At 46.9% G+C, this 20,908-nt stretch overlaps 1 protein-coding gene and 1 long non-coding RNA gene across 6 annotated transcripts in view; one reads left to right on the top strand and one right to left on the bottom strand.

Moving 5' to 3' along the window:
• LOC137669163 (uncharacterized) overlaps nt 1-3,916 on the top strand; it is a 45,033-nt gene extending 41,117 nt beyond the window's left edge. For 3 of the 5 annotated variants that reach the window (XR_011049061.1, XR_011049060.1, XR_011049065.1), the window contains one exon: nt 1,003-3,916. This is a non-coding gene — a long non-coding RNA (uncharacterized lncRNA). The remainder of the gene's footprint in view (nt 1-1,002) is intronic. The other 2 variants (XR_011049062.1, XR_011049064.1) reach the window with 2 other exon arrangements.
• Nucleotides 19-20,675, bottom strand: VSTM2B (V-set and transmembrane domain containing 2B). The gene is made up of 5 exons (XM_068411091.1): nt 20,352-20,675; nt 19,510-19,694; nt 17,888-17,917; nt 16,459-16,861; nt 19-543 (listed from the first exon to the last, which is right to left on the bottom strand). Exons 1-5 carry the CDS (start codon nt 20,422-20,424, stop codon nt 455-457), a joined length of 780 nt encoding a protein of 259 aa, XP_068267192.1. The 5' UTR covers nt 20,425-20,675; the 3' UTR covers nt 19-454.
• Between the last annotated feature and the right edge of the window lie 233 nt (nt 20,676-20,908).

Raw genomic sequence — 20,908 nt, 5'->3', positions numbered from 1 at the left:
CAAAAGAAATAATTTAATTAAAAAAGAAAAAGGAAATCCAAAAAACCTAAACACAATAATCTACTAAAAATATTTCCTTTCTTAGGAAGGGCTTTAACCCAACATCTTTACATATTGTTATAAAGATAACTGCTCAACAGTTCGTGCAAAATGAAGAGCCAGAAGAAGGGTTTAGAAAAGAAAAAATATTACATTAAAATAGAGAAATCATAAGTGCCATGCACAGAGCAGGGCTTTACAGCATAGTGTGGAAACTAGATGCATTATTTTATATGGTTTACTTTCTGTGGCATCCCCAAAAATATGGTTTTCCCCCCATGTAGAATTTCTCATGCTTCTTTCAGTCTCTTTCTGTCCATCTTTAAAACTGTAGGTACTTTTTTGTCAGGGGTTTGTTCTATTTTTAAATAGGTTCCTTTTTGTTTGGCTGCGGAGGAGCGGAGGAAGTAGTCCGTCAGTAGTTTACTAATAGATGTACAAGCTTATGCAGTATTAACAGGGACATATATAGGAGTGGGTCTGTAGCATAAATAGGTCCTGTACCTAGAAAAGAGAGAGACAAGGGAGAGGAAGAGATTTTATTCTTTATCTTTTCCAATATAAAAGATTAAATGCAGAAGAGAAATACAGGAAGATTTATTTTTATCACTTCAGAGCCAGGGGTCAGAAGCTTGATTTTAATAGTAAAACAGCATCCTCAGCTATCCAACTCAAATAGCTTTCTCTTCCCCCTCCCAAATCTAACTCCACTTAGGTCATTTCATTATGCATTACTAATGCTATGCCTAAACTTGGCTTCAGCTAAGTTACCAGCAACTGAGATTTCTATAAATACACCTTAATCTGGTATATAGTTTCTTGAGAAATGACAGGTATCAACCACCCATTACTTTAAAGGGAAATGACAAATGCTGCAGCTGTACTCCTTGATTAACAGGACATGAACCCATTTAATTTGGAATGGGAACAGTAAGACCTTGACATCTTCTTTACCTTTTATAGGAAAAGAGCAGAATTTTAAATTAAAAATGTGCACAGGAGCTACAGGAAACCAGAGGTCAGATGTGGAACACATCTGTTACAGTCATCCCGTCCAAACCCAGGGAGGGCAGGACTGCTCCCGCTCCTATGAGGTGAGCTTATGCGGCACCATAGTTCTCCACATGCCATCACGGGAAAGCAGGTGCCTGTGCCCTCACAGCTGTAGGAGGACGCAGCTCTCCCTGGGCAGGGGCAGACACCGATGCCTTCGCTCGCAGCGAGAAGTGGCATCCATGCCCGCACTGCAGCTAACAAGGCTGTCCCTGCCTCGCATCCACTTACACTAAGACACTTGTTCAGTTTTTTAATTTTCTAGTTACCTAAAAAGAGAGGAATTCACTGTGTGCCACCACTGTCTGGCCCCTCTCCCTTGCGTGGGAGGGCTGAGCTGTGGGGCTGAGGTCCCTTGGCCATGCTCTGCCAGGACAGCAGGACATGCAGGCATGGCGTAGGGTGCTGGGGCTGCTCCATCTCTGAAACGGGTCACTGCTCTGCTGCCAGGCAAGGGCGAGAACAGCCCCTTCCTACGGAGAAGTCCTGCTGTCCTGGTGCAGCCTATGCCACTGCTGCAGGACAAGAGATCACTGCCTTTCACTCCCCAAGCCCCTGCTGAGCCCACGCAAACAAGGCTGGACTGGCCCGCAGCAGCAGCTGTTTGGGTCCCAAGTGCCAATGGACAACACCTTTCCAAAGCCATGACATGGACCAGCGTGTGCAGTTGTCACCAACACTGTAACATGACAATGCAGGGCTGATGTCTTGCATGGCCATGGGACAGGTCCACAGGGGTGAATGCAAAAGCAGGATCCCCACTGGAGCTTTGCCCTGCAGCTGGAGTGCATGGAGGCACCCAGGGAGAGGCTTCATCAGTGCTGAACACCCTACGTACAGGAGTAATCAATGCCCAAAATACTGGCAGCTGCCCAGAACAGTGACTGTCAGAGCCAATTTGCAAAGCGTGAAAGCTTTTAAAAAAAGTTTTTCGTGTTCAGTATCTCTGAAAAAGGAATCAGGCCACTTCTGTTTAGGAAACTCACTTCCTGCACCCTAATGCAAATACTTTAGTCTTGGTCTCTAGGAGACGTGAGTCTCTCTCTCAGCTGTGGCATGATCAAAGGAAATACCTAGAACAGTTCCTGAGTAAACCACTGCTCTTGGGCTCGCTGTTCAGGCTGCCTCGTAATCTATATATACCTCACCAGCAAAGCTAGAGTATTATTAGCCAATATCAAAAAATAGTTCATTGTAATGTGGTGTGCAACTGAGGAACTCAAGACATGTCCCCATAGTGCTATCTCATAGACACCTAGACCGTGTGGAGATTATTTAGTTATTAAGGTTTTAATTAAATTCTTGCATGCACAAACACATGGCTAAGGACCGCCTACATAGCAACAGCAAGGCATTAAGATGAATACAGGATTTTTCTTTTTAAAGCTGAAAATCATTAACAAACACAATTAACTCAGGTAACTAAAGGAGTAACTCGTAAAATTCTTGCAAAAAAGACACTAGAAATGTGTGCAGGAAAGTGCACAACAGCTGCTAAAGCTCAGGTTCCCGTCCAGCACACGGGACAGACAATCACCAGCCCCAAATGTTTGTGCTGCTCTGAGGCAGCAACGCCTCACAAGCTCGGACTTCCCTTCCCTGCCCCAGGAACCAGCCTTGCAGGGCCGAGGTGCAAGCAAGGTCTGCCCCTGGAGACCTGCAGGCAGGACAAGCAATCCCCCTTCCTGCGCTGAGAGGGTGAGGGCAGCGGGAGCCCCGCCTGTGCTGATGCCAGCGCTGCCAGACTTCCCAGCCTCTGTGCCAGCCTGGGAGCAAACAGGGCTGTGACCGCCATTCCCCAGCCTTAGGGACCTCCCTCCAGCAGGTCCCACTGTTCTCTTAAAAAAATATACAGTCAATTCACAGATACATTATATCCTACAGTTTTAGCCAGGATAAAACCCTAACAACAAACCTACCTACAGCAGCAACACAAAACAGCTTGCTGACTGGAAAGGCTAAAGGTAACCCCCTCCTCTTTTCTGTCCATCTCTGAGCCTGACATGCTGTGTCATACCCAAAGCCTGACTGCTTATTCACAAATGGCAGTCATTGGCACAACAGACCCATACTTCCAGTCAGCCCATCCCCATTTCCGAGCTGTCAGATGGCTCTTCTCACTTCTGGGACATGGCACAGCTGCAAGAACACCAGCCCAGGATGGTCCCCATGTGCTATCACCGTCCCCTGTGCCAGGGCATAGCAAGGGCAGCCTGGCAACAGCCAACACTCCTGGCGGCTGCACACAGCTGACAGGTGCCGAATTTGTGCCAGTTCCCCACCTGCCCACCACTGCGGTGCAGATCTGGCCTTGGGTATTTATTATGCTCAAACCTGAGGGTAGTGTGAACCCATTTTTCCCTGCCAAGACTGAACTGTTCTTTCAAGGAACAGGACTCGAGTTTGAGGAGATGCTGGCAGGTACTCAGCAAGCAAGCTGCACTCCTGTAAGGGGGGGATCCCTCTGGGAACGCTGAAGAACTCAACCCGGAGAAACGCGCTCATGGAGCTCGAGCGCTCTTCCAACCATCGCACTGAAGGGCTGCAAAGGACACCAGGTCAGGATGGTTCTATTTTGAATGGAAAGCAGTATTAGCCACAACTCCAGGCAGTAGCTGTGTGCCTGCTTACCAAAATCATTCCTATGCCAGTTTTACCTTTATGTACTAGTTTTAGTTTAAATCTCAATGCAGAACTGTGAATTAATGCAACAGTCCAAATTTTTTGTCTTTTCCTCTTGTAGAAACTGCCGTTGTTTTTAACTTACATTCTCCATCTTCTTAATTTGACAGCAGAACATGAGTTCAGAGTCTGTTAATAGAATCTCAGCAGTTAAATAAAATATATTTTTAAAAAATTATTTGAAAGCAATTATTCTTACTGAATACCAAATACAAGCTGCTTTTCTTTCACACTGATTCAGTGTTATTCTGCTCTAAGACTTCAGGCAGTAGAAGCAGATACATACACAGAACTTCAGAATATTCCTCCCTCTGAACATAAGCAGGCTGGAAATATAATTTCCAGTCATTTCCCTTGTTTAGTTAACCTGAACCCTTTTCATCAGAGGTAGTATTGTTTATAAACAAGCTGGACTTAGTGTCCTCAATTCCGCTTTTACTGCAGTAATGGAAGTCTTGATGTTTACTTAATAAATTGCTACAGTTGTAGATGTAAACAAACAGAACATGATCTTGCCCACTAGGACCTGGACATGCGATGGACCCAGACGTGAGAACAGAAAGTTTCTATCCAGAGACTTTAAATCAGGAGCACACAATTACTTACAAACTACAGGCACAAGAAAACATTTCATTTATATTTTGAATATTCATTAGATGTTTTGTTATTGCAAGCTTATTTATCACTACATTGATTTAAAATTTTGCTTTTAAATGATTTATTTGCACATGGCTTAAAGGGAAAGTCTACCACTAAGCAGAACAATAACAAATTGTTCTGTTCGTGTATGGTGAATTGCTCTCTGGCATCACTCATCCTTCTTTTTGATTTACAACATAATAATGTTTTGCTGTAGTTTTCTATTTAATAATTTGTTTTGTGCCAGCATTCATCAAAGTTTGACCTAAAACAGTTCATCCAATTGAAAACAAACATTAATTAACCAAGTGACTTGCGACGCATGGAAAAAATGGGATGATTCTTTTACAAGCTATATTTAACCAGTGGCCAAAACCCACAGTTTCCAGCAGTTTCCTATTTTTCTTCCTAGAAAGAATCTGAAAAGTCCCTTGATGTCTCTTTCTGAGATGGTGGTAAAATGCAGTGGCCCATATAATAAAAAGCTGAAAGACATCAGTAGCCTATTTTCCTTGAAAGATGAGATAACATCTAAAATCTGACTGCCTGTTCATGGTGGAGCTGGGACCCCAGTTGGCAGCATCACGAGACATTTCTCTGCACTGGCTTTTATGCAGTGACCTGTTAGCCTCAGCGTGTTTCCTTACAGAACAATGTTCAATTAAAACTCTCAAAGCCAGCATTTCATTAAGAGGTGAGGGATCAAACTGACCATATAGATTGATTTACTCTCTCAGTCCAGAACCTTTAGAGTGTGCTTGAGACATATTCTTAGAGAAACTGCTCCTACTATCTTGTATCTATGGAAAAAATAGGGGTTTATATGGGTTGTTGGTCAAGGATCATTACAGGCAATAACCTCCTAGATAAAACAAATTCTCTCTCACTGACACACATTTAGAGCACTTCTACTGAATTGAAGGGAATTTACCAAACTTCAGATCTAAAAGCTTCTTAGAAGTTTTTAATTAAAAAAGACACCATTACTAAAGTCACTATACACTTACTGAACTGAAGAGAAAATAAGCTACACCACATCAGAATTACTCCACAGTCTGAGACATGATCTTATAAGCTGCATAAATCCTTCTTCCACTCTTAAATGCTTGCAGCACAATCCACACAGTGCATTTTTGCTGTCGGTGTTTTTTAAAGGCTTGTAACTGGTGCCTTAAACTTCCTGCTCCTCACCAAGTGCTAATTCTCCAGGATGGCGTGCAGAAGCGTATCCAGAGCCTGTGCTAACTTCAGCACGCTCCCAGCTAAACCCTAGAGCACTGTATGTAAGGTGAAGTGCTCTTGTTAAAAGACTTATGTGGTACTATGGGCACCTATGCAAAAATACTGAACTATGGGGTCCCCCTTGCTCCTGGCTTTGAACTGGCTGTGAAACATCATGCCTAGGCACAACGAGAAACAGCTCCTGAGCTGCCTTTTGGTGTTGCTAAGTTTGGCAATGGTGATTCCCGCATATTTATAAGCAACTGCATGGGATCTGCTCACCACTGAACCTGCCTAGAAGGCACGATGACAAAATTAGTTTTCCACCCACTACACATTTTTATTTATGATTCACTGAATTTTGGAACAGCTTTCCATAACTCATCTCAAAAAAAATGCCTCATAGAAGTCAGCACGTTTTTATTTCTACACAACCATGCAGGTATCAGCTAGTGATTCTGCTTTCCTCCTTCATCCATCAAAGTTTTTAAGGTCAAGAGTAAATCTTCTCACTCAGCTGGGTAAAAACTATCCAAACTACCCTCCACACCCTTCCTGAAAATGCCCATGTTTCACTTTCCTTAGCCACATTGTAGCCTCAAACTCTCCTGGAAACTGAAACCAGTTTTACTGGCCAGGAGACACTGGCCACAGCTTTGTAAAACTGTGTCATCATTTTAGGTCTTCTCAATTAACACCTGAGTTTCACTGTTTACCTTCTCTCTTAAGAGACCTACTGTCTACTGTCTCTCTTAAGATATCCACTGCTATGTTCAGGCCTATGTTTAGAAGTGAATTGCCAAAATATCACGTAACAAGGGTAACTGAAAGCCACTCCTATCCTGATTTTGGAAACTCAACAAGTTTTAGTATTTCAAATAAGATTCCATTTGCATTTGGAGTATTTAGCACTCCTGAAATGACCGTGTTTGACTTGTCCATACCTGTATCTATTTACATGCTGGGCTGACCTCATGTGACTGAACAGAGAGGTGTGGTAGAACGTAAGGCTTGCTAACTCTACAGAGGCTGCACACAGGGCAGCACAATGCAAATTTCCAGCATAGGTAGAAAAATAAGTATGTGTATTTGAGAAAAATCCAATTCTTTGTAGCAGCCCGGTTCTTAATTTTGATTGTTCTTGATGTTACATCCAAAAAAGCCCATATAGGACAGGAGACTGGTGTTTCAGTGGTAATCCACAGCACGGGTGGCAGGGAAGGCACGGGAACTGCAGCATAGTGAGAGGCATGAAGGCACTGTTAAGGAGACCAGCAGAACCTTGTTTTCTTGAGAAGCAGCATCTTCCAGCTCCCTGAGCATTTCAACTGACATGCTTAACTCCCACTTTGAGAAAGAAAACTACAGCATGGCTAACCGCTCCTGAATACTGTGTAGTGCCTGTTTTAGCATATTCTATGAAAAATGGGTCATGTACGTCATATAGTTACGGACAGATGAGAAAACAAACGAACTGGATGGCAGAGAGGTAGTCATGCAAGGAAATGGTGCAGAAAGAAAAGTTTGGTTCTGATACGAAGATAAGAAAAGAAAAAGATTCCTTCTGCAGTGTCGATTTGCTGAAGTACTGCAGTGCTTTGCTGGCAGTCAATCTGTGTGAGTGCCTGTGGGATAGGACAGACACAGGAACTGGTAGAGGAGTTGGGTATGTGTTTCTTAAGGCACTTGCAATTATTGAGGTGGATTACAGATCACATTAGAGCGCATTTCAAATGAGACTCATTAAGGCCAAAATGTTCTCAAAATATGAGGACTAACGATCCCTTCCAAACATGCATATGGTACACAGATCTGTCACGTGCTCAATTACCCTCCACAGAGGCTCTTCCCTTTTTCTCCTAGATCGTAAGGACATTACCAGACATAAGCTACAGGATTAGATGGACAATTGATCTGACCCAGTTCGACAGTTCCCACGGGTCTGCGCGGAAAGACATTTTTGTATTAAACACGGCTACTAATAAACAGGAAGAGGGGCAGTTAAACCAGTGGATTTGATGCACGTATGGAAGTGCGTGTCGGGTAGAGAGCAAGAAATGCTTCTACCTTTATCAAAAATATTTCTGCTTTTTAGGTTACCAGAAAAATACACAGTTTCATTGTTAATAGGCTGGTGAAAACTCATCTCCCACTAAAGTTACAAGAAGTAGGGACACACAATATGGGGAACAGTTGGAACATTCTCCCTCAGTATACCCACTTGCCTTCTGTGGTAGCCAAATACGTATGGAGCAGTCAGCAGCCTTACTGAAAGCCTCACTCCCCTGCTAGGCACCGCATTTGACTATGAAAACTGCTTTACTGAGAGAAGGTGGTGCCCCCAGAAAGCCCAGCAGAGCAGAAGCTGAGCTGATTCACATGGAGCCCCTTGAGGGGCTGCTCTTGGGATCTGTCCTCAACTGGAGACAGCCAAACAAACCACCCTACCACTCCAAATATCCACTCTTGGAGAAATTAAGGAAAAACTTCAAGAAAACACCAGTACATGCTTCAAGAAAACACCAACACTAATTTGTAACAACCTCCAAAAGGAAACACTGCTATAGACAGGGTCAATGTGCAATAGAAACGTATCCTGAATACTTAAAAAGTCACTCATTCTATAGAGATTATACAGCTTAAATACTTTATATTGTTCTACATTTAAATAAGTCAGTAACTTTACTCTTTTGAGACCTCTACTTTGTAGTACATTCCGATAAACACATTGCTGCTTTGGTATCTGTGAGGTGATCTCTCCTCACCAAATATCTTATTAGAGAGACCCAAACCATGGAACTATGGATTTATCTCATTTCCAGAATTTTCTGCAGTTCCACTTAATAAAACCAAGCACCATTAATTCACTCCTTGACACTTGAATAATGAGAGATACAAAATTCTTTGTAATTTGATTTGGTGGGAAATTAATTTTGAACTAAAACAGATAGAAAAATAACTAACTACATTACTGGTAGTTCAGGTGGTAAATGAGCATCCAGCCCTACACGTCCTTCTTCAGTACCACTACGTGAGCAAGTCCACAGCCCATTGATACACACAAATAGCAAAAAGCACAACTCAAACTAACCAGTCATGAGGCAATGAAGAATCCTGGTAGCAGGCTTTCAGTTACTGAGCTTTGAAGTGAGTTTGGGCCATATTCTCAAGGTTTTCATTATAAGCAGGAGGACTAAAAAGCCACATTGCAAAAAGCAGGCAAGCTAGATATGGTCACACAATTCCCTAAGTCGACACTTTCGGAAAAGACTTGCAATAAAAGTCACACTGGACGGAACCGCAGATTTCACATTCTGTAACTGATACAAGTTGTAAATATTTGCAACCCAGAAGTAAAGAACAACACACTGTGGTTCTCACTTCACTGTCTATTAGAGTATTTTTGACTTGATCAAGGATTAGGAGCAAGCTGCCAATGTAGTTGTAATTATCACTCCAATCAGAATTACTAAAGTTAAGCCGATCCGAGTGCAGATTATCTAAGGATTTTTTTGAAAAATAACCCTATCCTGTCCATACTTAAAGAACCGAGCTAAGTGCACTAGCAGAGTACATGATGACACAAGGAAAATGGCTGTATTGGGAGTATGTGCCTGAAAAAAAGCAGAGCCTGTGATTTACATAAAGAAAGGATCACCTTTTTGCTATAAACAAACAGCAATATTTTGGGAGTGACCTACAAATACACAGACTCTCCAAACCTTTCCAATGATTGATATTTGCTAGATATTAGCTGACTAAAGATATTGCCGTGCCCTAGATCTAAGGGAGGCCAAACTTCACAGAATAAGCCAGCAAGGGGTTATTTGGAAAAACCACAGACATGGGATATTCCTCAGTGCCCTCTTTACATGTGAAGGGTCCAGCTCCCCGGTGTGAGAGGGACTCAGATTAGAACGCCAATTTAAAAATTTATAAAGTAGTAAAGTAGTTCTAATTATACCAGTTTGGTGAATTTTACACATGACCAATAAAGCGACAGACATACATAGAAGATCATGTTCATTAGGACTTACTAACTGTGCTCTGCCTCATTTCGAAGTTAGCAGCCGCTCCTAGCACACACAACAAGGACGCTCTGCTTCCTAGTCACAACCACGCAAATGCAGGGTAAGACCAGATATTACAGCAACTACCTGACGTCCTACGTAAGCTTGGTTAGCACAGCTCCCTTCTCCAGCCACGGCACAACAATCTGTGCACTGTGATCACACTGACTTCTCCACAGAGCACAGTTGCTGCTCTGCCAAACTGCTCTTCTTTCCAGTTAATAAAATTGCCTCCCAACTGATAGCAGCCTAGCAATATAAAATACTGGGTTGTTAACCGCTGTTGTGACAAATAATACCACGCTGCTGACAACCCCATTTTTTCCAATACAAACCTCCTTGAATGGTTTATTATTGACATATGGGACTGCTCTGCCATTATCTAATTTCAAAAAAACACATAGTAAGCAGCAATAGGGAACCTGCCAGTGTTCCCACTGCTTTAGCAGAGCTAAATCAAACCCCAAACCAAACCTCTCATTAGCAGCGCAGTCCTGTCAGGCCCTGTTATGTAGAGAAGAAACACCTTCTTCACAGGACTCCTGTACGATTCACGTCCCGGCAGATCCCACTTTATGCTTGCTTTCCAACTACAGACCACCACTACTACTATCCTTCTCAAAACTAGTACCAGTAAGATTGTCTTGACGCTTCTTTCTGCTATGACTGCTAAGTATACAACTGAAAGTATTGGGGAACTATATAATCCACAACACAGTTCAAGTGTTACTTTATACATCAGTAAAGCTGCATCAGTATAGCAGAGGTGGGGAACATGTAACAATTATCTGCCTCTGGTAAAATATACAGACTAAGTTAGCTGGTACTGCAAACTAAGACTCCATTTTGCAAAGTACCTATTGAAACCGTACATAAAGAACTAGCAGTACATGTATATTCCTGCCCAAAGTGCTGTTTGTTCACACACAAAGACGCATGGGTGCACTCGATCTTCCCTCACACAAATTTCTAATTTTCTCTCGCTAATGAATCAATCTCGTATAGAAATCTAGACCAATGTCAGGTACAGCTTCCACAGTCACTAGAAAGACCTGGAATACCCCTTTCATTGTGTTCAGCAATATTTTTTTAAAACATTTTTTCATCTATAACTTAAAGATATTAAAGAAGTTCAACTAATATTCACATTTCTTCAAGGACACCACACAGGCTTTAGTAGAATAGGTTAGTACAGTTTTGTCTGTCCTCCGGGGAACAAGCAAGAACCGCTAAAAGGAGGTTACTCAAATAAATTGCATTTCCACAGTACAAAAACACCCTGGCACAGCTTGTTTCTGCCCTCGGTAATGAGGTGACACAGTACTGCAGTTCGTGCTTTTGTCCAGTTTGAGAATTAAGCCGCATTACACACACACAAAAGAAGATATTTGACCTCACTTGTCCCCAAAGCAGTCTAATTTGCCTAGATATTAAAGTGCTAGTGATGTGTATTTAATGAGAATTCTTTTTGCATGTTTATTATCCAGTGACATTTAGGAGGTCAGCCTGATAATTCAGTTATGGCCTCTGTCTTGCTACTTTATTTAATGTAAAGGAAAATGTGATGTGACCCAGGTTGCATTTAACTACAAATAACAACAGAATGTGAGCTCATATATGGTCTCATAACAAGCACAGTGAGAGTGAAGTAGACCCAGACATTACCGAGCTGGAAAGTTAGGGAGCCTAAGCTGAACAGCAACATGGAGAGCCTTTCCTTTCTTGCTGTGTTGTGTAACGCCCATCTATCAAAGATAAACGAGCTCCATGGGCTGTTTCTCAAATTAGCATGCAGAGTCATTCAAATTCTGACAAAGCCAGGAGAGCCCTAGACCCAAACCCTTACCCAAAGTTAATCCAAACTCAACCACAACCCCTCCAAACAGAGGCCCTCTAACCAGCCACAGCTCGTTACACTCAAGAAAACTGTCTGCGCATTTACTTCCCTGTCTCTAATCTGCAAAAAAATACCTTCTGCTTCCCAGTGCACGATGAAGATCTAGGACTCTCCCACATGGTCTCCTGCCTCCAGGTAGGTTGCCACAGGTTGACTTTGTGCATGTACTGCTCTTAAGAGCACCACCGGGAGCTGCGTATGCACAGAGACTGCAGGATTCAGACCTGGTGCTTTATTATCTCAGGCCATGTAGCCCACAAGCAGACCTCCTTCTGACTCAGACATAAAAGGCTTTGTGGGGGGGAGAGGGGGATAGGCGTGAAATGAAGACTTACTTTCTTCCTTGCTGTGAACACTTCATCTCTACGTAACACGAGTCTCTCTGTGTCCTTCCTACAGCACTCTAAGCATAATGAAGCACAGTTTCTTGTTTCATACTCCCATCTTTGTTTATTTTATTTAAAGCTTTCACTTCAGAGCTTTGAGGCTAGAGATCAAACAAATAAAAGGGATTTTAGAAGCTGCAATGTCTGATCTACATTTTGTTCAGAAGTTAAACTAAAAATTGCCCCCAAGCCAACACACGGGCACTCATTTTGGAGACTGTTTGGTAGAATATAATACAGCCAGTTTGCCTCCAAGAAGGTCAATATAAGATCCTTGTTTATTACTTCACCTATCAGATGACAAAGTTAGTCTCATGACTAAGGCACTGGACTTAAATCTAAAAGATTTGAAATCAAGTTTTCATATTTGATTTCACAGCTGCCATACACTCAACAAAGTCGGTCTTCGCTCTCCCTGCCATTTGTCCGTCTCATCCATTTGGACTACAAGCTTTCCGGGACAGACACTGTGTGTCTTGCTCAGTGATGCTCCTATATCCCCCCTACTTACCCAGTAAAAACCAGGAACCCTTCCAAACACATTAACACTGTATGCACTCTTTCACTTGCTCACTCTGATTTCTTTCCTACGGCAAAAGGTTCTATTTACATAGAAGTATTTAAACTGAAAGCTAAATATTACTTTCATTTAGACTCACATGGGCAGCAACAACTTCTCCGATAGTATTACAACCAATGATCTTACCAGCAGATCTTGGCCTCCTTGCAGCGTAAGTAACATATTCTCAGTTTCTACTTCATTCTACCTTACTGGCAAGACAAGCAGTAATATTTTTGACTCTTACGAGACTAAGTTTTTATATGGTAGTTTAAACATTACAGACAAAATTCTCTTTGAGTAGCTAATATTTCTGGCATATTAGGCAATTTTTCTGTTACATTGGATCTATTCCCTTATATACCATAATGCTGATCACAAATTTCTACCAAATACAATTCCAGATTACACGTCCAAAACTATGGATTTTCTATTTATACCTTGTTTGTCAGATGAGACTCTATGCTCTTTAGAGAATTTCAGTAACAGACACATTTATTCTAATAAGTTCATGTTTCGGTTCAACTAGAAGATGTAAAGAATCACATTTTTCCACAGTGCATGACTGGGACTCCAGCTGAAGTCAACGAGAGCCCTGCAGGCACATCTGAAAGCAGCATTTGATCTATAATCACATTTATTGGAATACAAGCACATAGAGGCCCTGTCTCACTACACTGAACATATTGGGATGATATCTATTGCAAGGAAAATAGGATTAGAACCCAATTCACGCAGGACACTGTAGCTAGCGCCGTGCCATCAGTTTTTAGGCAGAGCTCTCCAGGGGACTAAATGAGGGTGTTTCTTAACCACTGATGGCAAATGCATTGTTTGAGCACACTTCTGCTTTTATACAGAGGAAATATCCCTGTGTACAATGAAAAGACTTACAAATGCTAAAGACTTTTGAGAGTAAATGTATTAGATGATTCAATTATTACACACAGATTTGGTGCAAGTATCTGTATGTGTGTTACAGAGCTTGAAATAGGATAATGAAGTGTATGTATTATGCTACTATGCATATATATAATTCATACAGCAACAGAGGGTTAGGTCTGCAGCATTATGCACCCTATGTGAACAAAGGTTTAGTTTGATTTGATGGCCCTACTGTGTGGAAAACCAGCTGCAACACTGCCTTGAGGGGGTGGATTCAAAACAGGGCTTCTAGTTTACAGAGGTAAAAAAAGAGAAAAAAATATTTCCTATAAAGAGACTGCATTCTTTAAGGAGAAAAATAATACTGTATCTAAAACAGCTCTAAAGAATACCACTTTAACATACAAATGGGAAACTCTGAAGCTCAAGGATATAATTTTCTTTTAAGACATTCTGAAGAAAGTTTAGTGCTTATCCAACCCGAGTGACAGCACTGGAGACCTGAGTCTTCAATTTCCTCACAAAAGTAGGCGATATCCCTGCAAGTCCTCATCACACTGACTTCCATGTTAGTATTTTATCCACATGCCTTTATTCTGGGTAGGGAGCAACACTTCACGTCTAGGGGAGATAAATCCATTTCCTGCCTCTACACCAAGCTGGCTCTCTCGACTTCACACTAAGTGCCTGGCCCAGACAGTCTTTCTAAAATCCGCCCGTGGTGGGGACTGGGACGGCCACCAGCAATCTGCTTCACAAAAGCAACCAGAGAGACATCTCATGGTAACAAGTCTCAGACAGTTCTGGTTCTGGTCTTAGAGGGCCAAGTCTTTCAGCTGCTGATCTCCTGAGCCATGCCGTGGCTGATGTTTTATTGATAAGTAATTACAGGTAGCTCCAAACTGCCACAGGTATGGAAATGACAATAAACCAAGTAGAAGCCTGTTATTCAGGGGGTCTTGATTCAAGCAGAGTAAAAAGACATTATTTTTACAGAGGACCATACCAAAATACAAAATTAGTTGCCTCCCTCAGATGGAGACAAAAGCAGTTGCTGGTTCATACCTTATTCAGTCAGCACTATCAACAAGAACTGGAGCCCTGTGCTCTCTACACTGACCTCAGCTTTCTCCCGGAACGGAAGGTGCCACGGCATGGCACTGTTCACAGGCAGCAGCGTGCACAGGGAGATGTCACAGCAGGAAAGTTTGGTTTAGCCTGTTTTGTAGCCCTCTTAGCATCAGTCTCCATCTGGAGATCCCCACAAAATATTTTTCTACATTCCACTACCTTTTTCACCGATTTAAATCATTATCTCCACTGCTGGCCACAATGCTTATATTTTATTTTCAGAATTTAATCCCGCCTAGAAATGACGCAGCAGTGCCACATCCCCAAGCCACAGACATATAAAAAATCAGGACAGACAGCAGTTTAGATGATCTGGGCAGGGGGTCTTGCCCTAACAGACATACGTGACATGCTCTCTTGGCAGCACACACTCACATCCATCTGTTGAGATGGAACTGAGCCCACTGCACCTCCATTGTCCTGTTTTCAGTTCATATGTGCCACGTAAGTGCTGGGTTCAGTAGGCAGGGCGCACAGTGCTGGGAATCCCAAACCTAACTTCTGTTGTTGGCGTGGAAAACATTGCAAGAATTCTCACTGTGGGTGAGTGGAAAGAGGAAACACGAAAACAACCACCAGTCCCAGGCTCCTAGGAGGAAAGCAGATCTTTCCAACAGGAAAACAACAGATCGGAGCATTATGGTGTTCAGTTTAATTTCTTGTGGTCAGTGAATTCAGCAAAAGCAAACGGAACTTTTTTATATGCCCACAGGCTCCTGTAGTGAGACCTCAGGAGTTACCACTTTGTCTTCCACTAGACACCAGTGAACAGCCATATTAGTCTTAGGAATGATAAGAAGTAAACCCTAGTTTTCACACATACTTCTATATGAGAAAAAAACTAAATTATTCAGAAAACAGTGAAAACTAGCAGCCAGAGAAAACACAGCACCTGTAAAGAACTAGCAGGTCACAGTGACCCATATACAACTGATTTCTGTTACTGCAAGCCAAAACCTGCAGCCATTTGCCCTGAGAGTGTGAAGAGGTGTCAGGAAGAAGTGTGAACATACCTGCGAGAGGATTATGAATCTGCGTCAGAAAAGACTCAGCAGAGAGGGGAGCTCAGGGCTTTCCCTGCACAGTCAGTGGCATAAAATTGTTTCCCTTCTTCCATGGATAACTTGGCTAAGACATTTCTTCAACACTAGCCAAGTGACAGTGGCTGAGAGGGGAGCTAAAGCCCAGCCAGAGCAGCACCACACGGCTTGAAATACCTTTGCAAAGCAGATTTAAGACGCTGTGTTTTTTGTCCTACAATGGCCTCCGACTAGCTGTAATATGGTAATGTGGCATTAGTAACTTAATACAGTATTAACTGATAGACAATCAGTATTAGCACAATGTTTACATTTGCAAACCATCATAGAGCATAGTATCTCCAATTCTTATCCTATCAGTAATTCAAATGTGGAGCTCATTACACAGCAGTTGGCATTTCCCTTCTGACCCTGCACCCTGCTCCGCATGGGCCCCGTGCCTGCCCAGGGTGACCACCCCTGTAACCGCTCACTGATTTAAATTCTCTGCAGAACAGCCATAGCATTTCTCTCACTTGAAGCTGCAGCCACTGTTTCAACCATCACCTCCTAAAAGCTGCAAGGGGGACTCCGAAAGTGGGGCCCCCCATAGCACCGACCTAAAGGAGGCAGGGTCCCAGCCCTGCCCTCAGCCCCACGCCTCTGTGCTGACCTCTGGCAAGGCAGGGCGCCGGCCCGGGCTTTTGGGATAGTTTAAGTACATTCACTTACAGACCCGGTGCGACTATGTAGCTTTAGCACCTCAGCGCCAGTCCCGCCCGTGACAGAGCAGGGTGGCATTGCCCGACCCCAAACGAACAGCGGGACCAAGGGAGCCACGGCCGGGCGGGGCAGAGGGCCGCCCCCCGCGCCCTACCTGACCCGTGCTGCTGGCGGAGGATGGCGGCCTGCCCGGGCGGCGGCGAGGCCGAGGAGGCTGCGGCGGCCGCCGAGGCGGTGGCAGTGGCGCTGGCGGTGGCACCCCCCTCGGCCGGGGGCGGCGGCGGGCGCTTGCCGGGGCCGGGCGGCGGCGTGGGCCGGGCGGCGGGGCCGTGGCGGCGCGGGGCCGCGCCGCTCTGGATGTGCGAGACCGCCTCGGCCGCCTGCACGTCGGGCGGCGCGAAGCGGGAGAGGACGCGCAGCAGCGCCTGGGCCTTGTGCTCCTGCGTCTCGTCGTCGCTGTAGTCCGCCACGCGGCACTCGTAGACGCCCTCGTCCTGCCGCCGCACCCCCGAGAGCCGCAGCCGGTGCGAGATGTCGTTGCCCTGGACGCGGACCGTCTGCAAGAGAGCGCACCGCCGGGCGCCGCCTCAGCAGCGGCCGCCGGCCCCGCCGCCTTCCCCTTCCCTAGCAGCCACCCTGCTCCCCCCGGTGCGGCCCCGGCACAGCTCGCCCTCGCGTCAGGTACGTGTCTTTTGCCGTCAAGATCACCGAACCGGGGCTAATCCCCCCCCCCCCCCCCAAAGCCAGGGCACCGGGCATTTAAGCCCAGCACCTCTCTGTTAAAGCCCCGCTTCGGGGTCCCAAGGAGCCATCCAGAATCAGCCCCTGCTCCCCATCACCCCCACGCACCCCTCACCACGAGCGCTCTGCCACCCCTCCTGCGTGCCCGCCCCTGGTCTGGGGGTCCCCTCTCCCCCTGCCCACTCCCGCACGGAGCCCCGCAGCTGTCCCGGGTGCTGGGCAGCCTCCAGCCCGCACCCAACACGCGGGGAAAGCCCAGCACGCCGGGGGTCCCCGCCCCGCTGCGTGCAGTGCCACCCAGACGAGCCCCAGGCCGTGCCCTGCAGCCCCGGAGCGGGCCGCGGGCGGGAGGGAACGGCCCCAGCCGCGCCTCAGCACCGCGGAGAGGGGCCGGCGGGCGCCAGCGGCCGCCGCACTGGGGCAGCGGCAATGCCGGGCCCGCAGCAACGGGAAAGGGGCTCGTTTCCTGCAGGACGGGGAGAGAAGGCGGTCGCCGCAGGCGACTGGCGTTTGCAGAGGGCAGGGAAAAAAGCGAACTTCTCTCCTGATCTGGCCCACAGTCCTTTTCAAACGTGGCTGAGGAAGGGCTGTAAGGCAAACATCACCTCCTCTCGATTTGCGAGGAATGAGACGTGACTGCTAAACCAGCAACAGATGGTAACGTTTCGACCAAGCCACGGCACACCGAGGAGGGGAAACGTGCCACACTCCCGCCGTGCTGCAGGAGCAGGGCTGCCAGTGAGACCAGCTGCATTCGTGTGTCAGGAAAGGAGGGGGGCATGCAGTAAATCCCACTTGTATGGGAGGAGGGCTGTGCACCACCCAGCTCGAGCTGCACTTACGCTGATTTTGGTTGCATCCTTATTTGTTACCTAAAAGAATAGGAAAAAAGGGAGATTAGACTCAGCTCTGCCAGCACATCAACAAGATGCTCATATTCGCACCCCAGTGCAAGGACAGCACGAGGACAGATGCAACTTTCTCCACTTGCCATTCACACAGTCTGTGTGTGGCTGAGGGGAGTTCCCCAGGCAATGGGGAAGGCAGCAAACCAGTGCTCAGCTGGCAGGGGGACTGTTTTGCTAAAGCTCCTGTGGTGCCCACAGAAGTGTTGCCTTCACCAAGGGTGCGAACAGCAGCCAAAGAAATGCTTGTTGCATGCTGTGCTGCTCACAGGCACTGACAGACACCGGCGAAGATGCTTTACCAGCAGCGTTAGCACAGCAGTGAAGTGCTTGGGCAGGCTGGATCCCGCACTGCTCAGGGCAGAGCTTTGGTCCTGAGCATCCTGGGAGCAGGTATCACTCGGCAGGTTTCATACTTGTTATTTTTTTGTCTCCAGCCAACTACTGTAAACCTAAGTGATGCCTCAGATCTCACTGATGCGCCTCCCAGGGAGACGGTCATCATTCTCCAGGCATGCCCTGTTATCATTTATTGTAAAAGCAACTCACGGTTTTTATAAGGTTAAAGAAGACATTTAAATCCAAGCGATTTATTTCCCTGTCTGACAACTGACTTACACTTTCCCCAGCTAGGCGGCATCGCATTAGCTCAGTGTCTATATGCTCTGCATCTCTATTTGAGCTCTGCGGGAAAACAAGCATGCCACAGAGAGGGGAGCTGGCACAGGCACGGAGGCAGCCGCAGGGAACCCTGCCGGCACAGGGGCTGAGGGGATGGGAAGGATGATGGGCCCCACACAGTAGGGCAACACGGCCTGGAAATCCTGCTCTACCCCATTCCTTGTACAGCCCCGTTTGGCACCAACAAACTGTGGGGAGGCTGCAGAATGAACTGGCTTATGTTGGGGAAATGCAGCTGAAAAAATTAGACTAGAGCCTACCCTCACGCCAGGCAGCTTGCTAGGGGGAGGGGAAAGGACACGCAAGATTTAACTCTGCTTCATGCATTTTAATTACTACATCTGACTGTCTGAAAATGTCTTGCTCAGCTCCAGATACAGACACAGGTATGTACATACACCCCAAGAAACTGTGTGCATTTGTATATGCAGACTGATATGTAGTTAACGTACCAACAGAGAGAGGTGTATCCCTCATGCCTTTCTCTGCTCTAGCAGTGAGCAACAGAGGCTCTCCCTCCTTTTACAGCAATTCCTAGCTTAGCCCACAGAAGCACTGTTTTTTTCTTATCCCCATTTCATACTACAGCTGGTTTTGGCTGCCTCTCCTGGGTCCTCATTGCTCATTTTGCAGCAGGACATTTACAATTTTCTATTTACAATCCTTAAAGCACTGACTTTTTTTCCTGAGGAGAAGTCCCCCATAGTGCATGCCCTGTCCTCCTCCATCCCAGGGAGAGCCTGGGGACGCTGGTGCTTCCAACCGCTCACTGGCACTGGGTAGACTGCTCTCCTCTCTGGGACTGCTGAGTTTATTTTGATCACCCTCTGAGCATGTTGCACTCAATGAACAGATATATCTCCATAGCACAGTATTACCTTGCTCCTGCTGCCGGGGACACTGATGGCTAATTCGTGTGCAAGTTCTCTGGCTGGCTCTTTAAGGTACCACCACTGGATTTCCAAGGAGTAAGAGGTGGATCCGCTGGCTCGGAAAGCACAAGGCATCTCAATATCATCTCCCTCCCTAACAGTCACATCTTTGGGAACTTCAGTAAAGGTAGCTGGGAGGGGAAGACAGAGTTACAAGGGCTGGTTAACGGGAGAGGTTAAAAGACAAGATCAGTTTTTTTCAGTATAATGTGAGCCATTTCAGTTCAAGGGCTAGGCGCTGACCGAGACACGGGTTTCCTGGAGTCCGGTGAGCGCAGGATATGCGGAGCATCCAGGACTGTGCACGCGGGGCAGGGCCGAGCCGGTCCCCGCCACCCCGCAGCCTGGGGCCGCGGCGTCAGCGGAAAGTTTGAAGAGGATCTTAAAAACCCCTCGTCCTCCCAGGAAAGCTCTGGGCTGGATACAGGGGCACCAGTGTCCCACTGCCCCCTCCCCAGATCCGGCGCGGGGACTGTCCCGGGCTGCGCCCCGCTCCGCTCCGGTGCCTGCGAGGCGCCGAGCCCGCGCTGCCGGCAGCTGCGGCCCCAACAGTGCCACCTTGTTCTGCGGGAGCCCTCCCCGGGCAGCGCTCCCTGCCCCCAGCCACCGGCACTTCCACAGGAAAGAGCGGCGGGCAGGACGGGGCTGGGAGCAGCTGCCGGCGGGAGCGCAGCGGCTGGAGCTCCGCTGCGGCCAGGGCGGCGATCCCCGCCGCACCGCAGCCCCGCCGCCAAGTTGTGTCCGGAGCGGCAGCTCACCGCGGGAAGAGGCAGAAGTTTCCTACTCACCGGTGACGATGAACAGCAGAGGTGCGTTGAACATCAGGTAACAGAGGGTGCAGAGGAGCCCCCGATTTTCCATCTCATCTATGTGGGCTGCGGGCGGGGGCCGGGCTCGGGGCGCAGCCGGGCACGCCTCAATCCATCGCACACAGCGGGGCTGGGTCAGGGCTCCTTCCCAAAAAGCCAAAGCCACCCGACTAACCTTGGTTTGTGGGAAAGCAAATACAAAATCCACAGCCGGCTGCTCAAACTCGCTCGCAGGTGGAAGCGACGTTCCTGGGAATGAAGCAGTAAATCTGGTCCCGGTTCTCTGCTCCGCCGCGGGCGGGATTCAACTGCCCTGCGCTGCGTGGGGGCTCCTGCTGCCCGCAAGCGAGGCGGCGAGGCCGGGCTCCCCTCCGAGAGCCATCACACTGCCCAGGCTGCTCTCGGAGCCCGCGGAAGGTCCAGCGAGGCGGCAGGGACGAGCCTCCTCTCCCCGAGCCCGGGGAGCGCCCGGCGTGTTCCCGCCGCGGTCCGGGCTCTGGCCCTGCGCGGAGGAGACGCGCCGGCACGTCCCAGCC

The sequence above is a fragment of the Nyctibius grandis genome, chromosome 12 (assembly GCF_013368605.1).
Source record: "Nyctibius grandis isolate bNycGra1 chromosome 12, bNycGra1.pri, whole genome shotgun sequence".
NCBI classification, from domain to species: domain Eukaryota; kingdom Metazoa; phylum Chordata; class Aves; order Nyctibiiformes; family Nyctibiidae; genus Nyctibius; species Nyctibius grandis.
Note: the sequence above shows the minus strand (reverse complement) of the source record. Positions and strands in the feature narration are given on the sequence as shown.

Coding starts and splice junctions, on each gene's coding strand:
- VSTM2B (XM_068411091.1), bottom strand. CDS start 20,424: ATGGAAAATCGGGGGCTCCTCTGCACCCTCTGTTACCTGATGTTCAAC. Junction 19,695..20,351: donor TCTGCTGTTCATCGTCACCG/GTGAGTAGGAAA, acceptor TTCCCCTCCCAG/CTACCTTTACTGAAGTTCCC. Junction 544..16,458: donor CCGCCAGCAGCACGGGTCAG/GTAGGGCGCGGG, acceptor TCTCTTTTCTAG/GTACAGGACCTATTTATGCT.